This window comes from Akebia trifoliata, chromosome 16 (assembly GCF_017979445.1).
Source record: "Akebia trifoliata isolate Shusen 1 chromosome 16, ASM1797944v1, whole genome shotgun sequence".
NCBI classification, from domain to species: domain Eukaryota; kingdom Viridiplantae; phylum Streptophyta; class Magnoliopsida; order Ranunculales; family Lardizabalaceae; genus Akebia; species Akebia trifoliata.
The window spans coordinates 29,901,856-29,911,418 of NC_141390.1; the positions used below are offsets into that span (position 1 = coordinate 29,901,856).

A 9,563-nucleotide genomic window follows, 5' to 3' on the forward strand; every position below is an offset into this window, starting at 1 on the left:
GGATTTTATTAAAAATTAAACTTGAGATTCTTGAAAATTTTGAATTTTCGAATGGGCTCATGCAAATTGGAGTGCCTACTAGAGCAATTCCTTTTTTTTTTTTTTTTTTTTTACTGTTAGGTAGAATTTCATAAGATTTTCATCTTGGATTAAATTAAAAAATATATTAAAATATTTATGGATCATCATTTTGGAAGATAGGGTTGGAGTGCAAACACCTTACACATCCAAAATGGCGATCCATAATGTTCACATCCTCCATTATGAAATATCAAAATGGAATTTCCTTTTGGAATTGCTCTTAGGGTGAAAGTCGAAATACATGATTTTTAACTAGTTGGTGAGTTGACAACTTTTTTTAGTTGCATATTTTAAGCGGGAGTCGATCCTCTATAGTATGTGTTTCCAGTAGTGGAATTTGATGGTTGAGGGAGAGCCATGTCCCATATCCATAATGTTCATTTAAAAAATTGGATGTCACGAGCCGTCCATTTCAAAACCTTCACCATACTTAAAAATATGTATTTTTTGAAAAATAAAATAAAATTTAAATCCGATCTACACAATGATTCATACAATTCTGAGGTGTTAGATTTTGTTTTCAAGAAGTCAATATCTATTTCCTAAATGTTACTATGGGGAACACGTACTTTCAAACACTCATAAATGAGTAATTTGCACGGGTTGGACTCTCACAAGGTAAATCCGCACTTTTCAAACACACCCCTCATTCAAGTTTTTTATTCTACAAAACTTGAGTTGGTCATTCCACGAAGAAGAATCATCACTAAAAATTAATTCACTGTGGCAATTTTGACATAATGAAAAGTTGAGTTAAAAGTGAAAATTTGATGTAAAAATAACTGATTTCTAGTGGTGTTGAGAAGATCTAGTATTGATGTGGCCTAGGTGAGAATAACACTAAACAAATAGTCATAGATCATTCCACTGATGCATTTTGAAATCCTAGTCCAAGACAGAACTATCTACTAGCCAGGTTGTGCCAAATAAAAACGTATCTTTGTCCAAGCCAAGCCCAAACCTCAAGTATTTAGGCCTATTTATCGATCAATATAATGTTTGATAGGTCTAGCTCACAGGCCAAAACTTGGCCTAAACTGGGGCAGGCCAAACTTGAAATTGATGGGTTCAACCCGACCTTTGATCAGGTTTGGACACAGTTAGCTAAGGTCCGGGTTCGTGTGTGGGCAGAAAAAGTTTTGATTGAATCAAATTGGGTTGGGTCAGGCATAGACATCGGGTTGCCCAATTTGCTTGAACCCAAACTTTATATCGTTATAATTTAAAATTATCTTTGTTTCTTTCTCATTTACAATTCACATTTCAAACTTCAGTTAAATATTATCATCTTTTTTCTTTACACTTTCTTATAATTTCATGTATGTGAACTTTGAAATGTATTTTTAGAACAAATAATGGTAGATTTTATATTTTTCTACATACCACTTATCTTTATTTAAGACATCATCATTATTAAATTATCCAACTTTAAATTTAAGACTTAGTTTGGGTTTGAGTTGAGCATTTCATGTCTGAAGGTCAGGTTGAGCGTGGGCAGGTTAGTGTTTGTCAAGTCTGGGTTGGCCACCAACTCAACTCTACCCTAAACATGATTCAAGCCCAATTTGATCTGACTCAATAACTAAATGCTACTAATGCAAATAACAAATCAAAGTGAGGAACACTAAAAAAAACATTCACAGATCACACCCCTTATGCATTTTAAGCATGCACAAGGAATGGAGGCATATTGTTGGTGTGTACCCTTGAATATGTCTAATAAGATGTGGATGGGCACACGTGGCCCAAATGTTCAAGAGTACACATGGACAACAACTCAAATACGACATTTGCGTTCACCTTATAGATTTTTCAGGCTCTCTTAGGTGCTGTTTATTTGCACTAATTTTCAATGATGGATGCTAGAAAGAAAAAAAAAATCAGCAATTTTTTTCAAGTTAGTGCGTTTGTTTACTCCATATTTTTAATGCTTATAACTGAAAATAAGTAAAAAAACTTTAGCACTATTTTGATGCTTAATTTTTGTGCTGAAGCGGAAGCACTTCTCTTTTTCAGGACGGACAAGTATGCCTTTAAACTTAAAAGGATATTAACTCTTATATCCCATGGATAAGCTCCCCACAAATTAAGAAACCCACATCATAGTCTAATTGTTTTGTCTTTTATAAGTTAAAAGTTTCGGAATGAGTTGATTTTTGGCTAGGATGATTTCTACAACAAAGAGATCATCCTCACCAAAAATCAGCCCATCTTGAAACTTCTAACCCCATTAAAACAAGTTAAAGAACTGTAAATCGTTTAATTTTTTTTTTTTTTTAAACCAGTTTTGATGTAGTTAGAAGTTTTGGAATAGGTTGATTTTTGGGGAGGATGATCTCCAAACCATATAGACCATCCTAATAAAAAACTGGCTTATTACAAAACCTTTAACCCATATAAGACAAAAAAAAATTGCCTATGGTGTGGGTTGCCCTTATTAATTCGTAGGGTGCTTTTATAATTACACATCCTTCATTTCCATCGAAAATTATTCATTCAAAATTAAGTTCTTTCATCTTTGAAACAAGAAGATGAGATGTTCCAACTATTATTACGAGAGAAAAAATTGTGCGTGTTGTATGAACATATTTATGACAATGTTGATTTCAAATTTTGGCGACTTGTATGACATTATTATTTTTAATTTGAAATTTGCGGGATTTTAGAAATAAAAATTATTATTTAGAAATTGAAAATTTTAGTATTATTTATTATTTAAAAATGATTTGTATTTTAATTTTATAAGAAATAATATATTTTATTGTATTTGATAAGAAATAGGCATTTGAAACATGCAAACAATATATAATATGCTTGTAAAGGTTAAAAAAAAAAAATATCGATTTTAGCGATGTGTAACAAACATGATTTTGCAAATTTAACACTTAATTTTAATAAACTATTTTGACATTTAAACAAACAACTTTTTCAACACTTAAATTTAGAGTTTATAAGTTTTAGCACTAAATTTTTTCAGTTTAACAAACATTACCTTACTCGAACTTGGGAAACCCAAAGTCCTGGTTTAAGATGTGGTTTCTAGCTTAAATTATCATAAGGTTTAAATAGGTTTTTTTTAGTAAATAAAGGCATCATGATAATAAAAGCACTGTTTTAACCATGAGTAATTAGGTTTGTAGTGACTTCTTTGTTAGTTTTCTTGGGCCTTAAAATTCCCATCAAGCTATTTATATTCTTTTTCCCTTTGTACACACATGCTTTAATTTGCAATTGATTTTAGAGTCGTGTTGGGGTGACACAAACAGAGACACAAAGGTGACAAAATGATGTGGTGGCGCGATATATGCTTTTTCGCGAGATACGAGTAAAAAGCATCTATGGTTATGTACGCATCACGACATCATTTTTGTCACCTTTGTGTCATTACAACATTTTCCTTGATTTTATTGTTTAGTGGAGAGAAGACCGTGGGGTTAGATAAACCTTGTCATTAAAATATGAGATGTGATAAACTGAAGTGCTAAAACGTATATGGTCTATACATGGTTTGATGTGGCAAGTGCATAGAAGCATGAGTCGTGATAATCTAACACTCTTCTTTTCAAACGCCCCCATCTCAGAACGGTAGGTCATTTTCCTTGGGATACACATGAATTTTTAAAGGAAAATGTTGGAATGACACAATCGTAGATGCTTTTTACTCGTATCTCGCGGAAAAGCATCTATGGTAATGTTTGTGCCACCACAAGTTTTTGCACCTTTGTGTCACCCCAAGACGGCTCATTTTTAAAATTATTTTGTAACTACTAGGTCAAAGAGCATGGGGGGGGGGGCATTTGAAAAAAAAAGGAGTGTCAAATTATCATTAGTCTAGAAAATACATAAGAAAAAGATCTATGATTTTATGCAATTGTCACATCAATCACATACAGACCACGTATATTTTATCATTAATCTTAATATACTAAAATAAAATATACTTGTTGGACTTGTGACTCTCCTACTTATATAACAATATTCTTTATTATAAATAACTACAAAAATAAATACATTAAAAAAAGAAAAAAGAAAAGAAAAAAAGGTGTGACTTTCCTACTTATTACCCTATCATGAAGTTAACCATCAAAATGAAATGAAAAAACAAAGTCGTTGTGACTTCTAACCTTCAAAATGAGATGATGAAGCAAACCCCATCAAAATTTTGTGAAAGCTATTTAAATCCTAAAAGGCTAAAGCATAGTCTTACCATCATAATCAAATTCCACTATCTTCATTTCAGAAGTAAAGTATAGTCATTTCTCCTACGAAATGTAGATTAAATATACTTTATTTCAGAAATGAAAGATAATAGAGTTTTATTATAGTAGGACATTTTAGAAGTAGGCCGAGAGGAAATGAGAAAAGAAGGATTGAGGCTCTCCATCAATCTCTAGATTAATACACACAATCTAGAGAAAACCACCAAATCATGAGTGAGAAGGAATCCTAATTACGAACTAGAATCAGATTCTAGAATCCCAACCAAACGCCTCTCAAATCTTGGGGTGAGTAGTGTTGCACCACACCAAAATCAAACAATAGCATCCGTCCAACCAAAGGTCATTGACTTAACCAACGGTCATGATCACCAGTTTTGGTGGGCCACAGTAAACCGCATTATCACCAACACACTTGCATAGTATGGCGCACCAACTCATTGATGTAGACTTCGACAAATGTCCGCAACTTGTGTAATTATTTTAGCACGAATTTTGCATGAATTTTGACAAGGTGAGGTTCTTCTGAATTCTAGAGAACGATTTCAGGTTGTCCATTAGTACTTCATTATAAAGGACTCTTGGCCTAGAGTTACGCACTCACCACCATTTTCGTTAGCGTTCCAAACTCTGAAATTTTCAGATTCAGAGGGAGAGAGAGAGGGGTTTAATGGCGACAGCGGAGAAACAGGTTATGGTGATCGGAATCGACGACAGTGAGTGTAGCTATTACGCTCTAGAATGGACTCTCGATCATTTCTTCGTTTCAAATCATGCTTTCAAACTCGTAATCGTCCACGCCAAACCCTCCGCTACCTCTGCTATTGGACTCGCTGGACCTGGTAACAAAGTTAAAATCTTTTCGATTCATATTCCAATTCGACATGGTTCTGAATATATGTGTTGTTGAATTATGTTTTGATTTCTGGATCATGTTTGGTGAGTTGTTCTTGATTCGATTATGCGATATTTTGGTATTCTAGCTCCTTTTTTAAGATTGATTGCTAGAAATAATGTTACGTTGAGGAAGTTTGCAGGTTTTTTATTTTTTGGTCGAATCGATTTAGTGATTCATTTTAGGAATGATTTAGGGTTTGTCTTTTTTTCTTAACTGGGGAATTGTAATTTGATCTCTCTGTAATTTGGTGGATAAGGAATTATTTCTTCATTTTCTGATGAAATTTGTTGGTTTCAGGGGCTGCCGAAGTTTTGCCAATCGTTGAATCCGATTTGAAGAGGATCGCATCTAGGGTTTTAGAAAAGGCAAAAGAGATCTGCACCAGCAAATCGGTAAAAATCAATTTCAATTTGATAAATTTACAATATATAATAATAATAAGAATACTTTTGATATAATAGCCTTTTTTTTGGATTATAAAAAAGAAAATAGTCTATTTTGAGGGAATGGGTTATAGATGAGATCTTCTAAATCAAATCATTTATGGTTTCCTTTTAGATCTAGCTAATGTGTATGATCATGGGTTTGATGAGGAATGTCTAGTAATGAACAGGGGATGGTCTGATGCCCTGATCTAATTTTTTTTTTTTTTGGTGGTTTGTGTTTGTTCAACCAAATTTTATATTTTTAATTCAGAATAAGTGGAAGTTTGCTTTACTTAATATCATTCAATTGGTATGTTATGATATCTTTAATGAAATTTTATATTTTTAATTCAGAATAAGTGTTGAATGCAGTGTCCCATCAAATGCAGTGTAGCATGACTCAATTTTTTGTTGTAGACTTTTATAAATACGTTTAACAGATCAAGCCATCTAGGATCAAAATAGAGTACCCGATAAGTTTGCCTTTGTGTGCAAGTTCTCTAAACACTTGAATTGATGTGCAGATGCACGATGTGATAATGGAAGTGGTGGAAGGCGATGCTAGGAATGTCATGTGTGAGGCTGTAGAAAAGCACCATGCAACCATGTTGGTTGTGGGTAGTCATGGATATGGAGCTATAAAAAGGTATGGAACTTTACGGCTCTTAACATGATGATAAGAAGTTAAACTTGCTATTTACGTATATAAAACACTTTACGTAGGTGGTATGCATTCAATAGCCCATGCTACAGTTTCAATTAATTCCTTCTAATATCCACACCAAGAGATTAATTAAGAACATAAATCCAATAGCCCAAACAAGGTGTCCAAATAGGAAATCCACACCTAGACTGATAAAGGTTTATTTGCATTGATATTTCTGTTATTATTATTAATTATTATTACTTAGGGTATCCCACATCCCTTTTGGGATATGGACTAATCCCTACTGTTGCACGCCCCGACCCCATAAAAGCTTCCCCACTTACAACAAGGTAAATCAAGAGATCACCCATTTTTGAAAACACAACTAGAGGGACCAGACCCCCTTCTGCTATTATAATGTTGTATGTGCCATACTACCATTGTCATCAAATTCTCCGACTTATTGAAAAAGTCACAATTAAATCGTGACTTAAATCACGTCTTTTACCGACTTCGTGATTAAATCACGAACTTCACTATTAAATAGGAGACTTCGTGATTAAATCGATTAAAACGAAAGGTAAAATTGAAGCAATAGTAAGAGATGGTGCTTTGATGAAGATGATTGTGGCCATTTTAGTGATGAAGCATTAGATAATGAGGATGAAATTGACTATTTTTTATATTTTGAATAAAATAAACCTTGAATTTGTTGTGGACTTGTGGTTACTTGTTATGGATGCAAGGATGATATCTTCTTGGAGGTTTGGTGATTTATTATTGTGGGTTAATATGAGATTTGGTGATATAATACGAGAACATTGCCTAGTATGAACAATTACACAGACTTTTAAGCCTACCCGATTTTACCGAAATTTCCCCTTGCCAACTTATTCCTGAATCCTGACTTGGTGACTATGCATGCTACCACTAAATCTAATCCGTGAGGAGAACTGGTCAATGTGCAATTTGGTCCGACACAAGGATTTGTAACCAAAGCAAGGCATGCATCTCCAATCCTGCCTATTGATTATGAAGTTGAATGTTTGAACTTTAGAGATGCAATATTATTTTGTTCTTCATGATCTAGTACATAGAACTAAATAAGATTGTTCATTGTTTATCTTGATGGATGAGAGAAGCTATATGTATTCACTTCCACGATAATCTTCACTCTATGAAAGAGACTCTTGTTTACATCAAGATGTCTTCCTTCACCAATGAGAGCTCTTGCTAGGATATCCCCAAGGAACCCATCCAGAGAATTAAATAAACACCATTTTAGTAATTAGTTGGCCCTTTGAGGATTAGATGGGAAATTCATGCTAGCACTTAAAAATAATTTAAATAAATTATCCATTATTCTAGTAATGTACTTTTCTTTCTTAGTTTTCAATTTTCTTATCTCAAACTTGTTGCAGGGCGGTCTTGGGCAGTGTCAGCGACTACTGTGCTCATCACGCTCACTGCACTGTGATGATTGTGAAGAAGCCCAAGCCCAAGCCCAAGCATTGAAATATTTTTCCTAACTTTTCAAATAAATGAATGGTTTGATGCCATTTCAATATTATTGACATTCATCGTATGGATTTGATGATACTTGGATGTGTATTTTTCTGACTTCTAAATAAATGGATTGACACTTCGGCACTTTAATATTTTAAATTTTAGTTTGTGAAAAAAATGTCATCTACTACTCTTGTGGTTTGTACCATTTTATTGTTTTTTGGGTTAGAGAAAATGATGGAGTGACATTAAAATTGGCATTGTTTCACACATTGCTGATGTGGGTGGATGTATGTATGGAATAATAGATTCTTTTCATTGAGATACAAGTGAAAAGCATCTATGGTTTTGTGGGTAGCTCCACATCAGCAATGTGTGAAACGATGTCAATTATAATTTCATTCCAAAACTGACTCTTTTGGTTTTGGATCATTCTAATGGTCTTGATCATACATCATGCCATGTGGGCCCCACCACACTTGCACTATTGTTAAGCACCTTTTGATAAGATCCTTGGCGGAGTGATGATTGGACGGATCCAATGGGGTAAACACTTTAACACTTGGCTTTGGCAACAACAGATCACCGAAAGCTAAACAAAACTCTGTTTATTCCTCTCCACCCAACTAAAGAATAACTCATCATGGCCCACCTCTAAAATAAAACATCTTTTAAGGAAGAGTTGCGATCCACGGGGTGTCACGTTCTTTTAACAACACACGGTTTCTACGTGGCACATTTTGGTTGGAGATTAAACACATCGGACTGCATGCAATGTAGAAAATGGTTTGGTTAGGAGTCTGATATGCCATGTAGACACAACATCGCTCTGAATCCTGATTCTACAGAAAATAGCTTAAAAAATTAAGAATAATGCTAGAGTGAAAGAAAAGCATCTATGGTTCCTATGCGCTTTCACGTAAAGATGTGCGATGTGAAGTACAATCTTGAGGTCACTTTGATTACGATTCAAAAATTAATATCTAGTAAAAAACAAATACTTGGGATTCGTTGACTCCTAAGAATGACTCATGAAAAAACACATGATCCCAACCCTTTAAACACAACATCCAATGATTGAGATTTATGAGTATCTTGATAATACAAATCTCAAAAGATGCTTGGCCCGAGGATAAAGCAATGGGATCATGTGTTTTTTTCACGAGTCCATTACATATACTTCTTCGGAGTCTCTTAGGAAAGGCAAACAAAAACAACTAAAATAAATTAAAAATTAAATGTTATGGCAAGACCCATTGAGGGGAAAAAAGAAAAGAAAAAACAAAAAATTGTTCTTCTAACTCTTGGCCTCCTTAAATCCATTGGGGAAGTATCCATGTGGTGGGCAAAGACCAAACTGCCATCATCATGCATGCTCTCCCCAAAGAAACTGCAATACACATGCAACTTATTAATCTTCAGTCTCTACATCACCCTTTAAGCATAAATAAGACTAAACGGAATTATATACACGACTAGCGTATCATAGGTTCCTAACAGGTATGTACACAGCGAATCTATTTCACAACAATCAGTACCGTGGTACCGAAGAAACTTAAACAAGATTTATAGTTCCATTCAATACCCCTGCTCGACCTTTTCAAGATACACTCGATATGAGAAACCAAGAAGGATAAACAAAGTTCAATGTATGCATATCGATTGATTATCTAGTATTAATTGAATTTTATCAAGATAGTTGGTATGTACATAACGAACCTGTTTTTTTCACGTTCTGTTTGGACCTATTGAACGATATAAAAAAAAAAAAAAATCGATTCTTCACTTTT

The 9,563-nt window shown here is 34.0% G+C and overlaps 1 protein-coding gene across 1 annotated transcript; it reads left to right on the forward strand.

Moving 5' to 3' along the window:
• The first annotated feature begins 4,807 nt into the window (after positions 1-4,807).
• On the forward strand, positions 4,808-7,932 carry LOC147383408 (Adenine nucleotide alpha hydrolases-like superfamily protein). The gene is made up of 4 exons (XM_086429021.1): positions 4,808-5,140; positions 5,494-5,588; positions 6,146-6,267; positions 7,689-7,932. Exons 1-4 carry the CDS (start codon positions 4,969-4,971, stop codon positions 7,780-7,782), a joined length of 483 nt encoding a protein of 160 aa, XP_086285147.1. The 5' UTR covers positions 4,808-4,968; the 3' UTR covers positions 7,783-7,932.
• Positions 7,933-9,563: the final 1,631 nt, after the last annotated feature.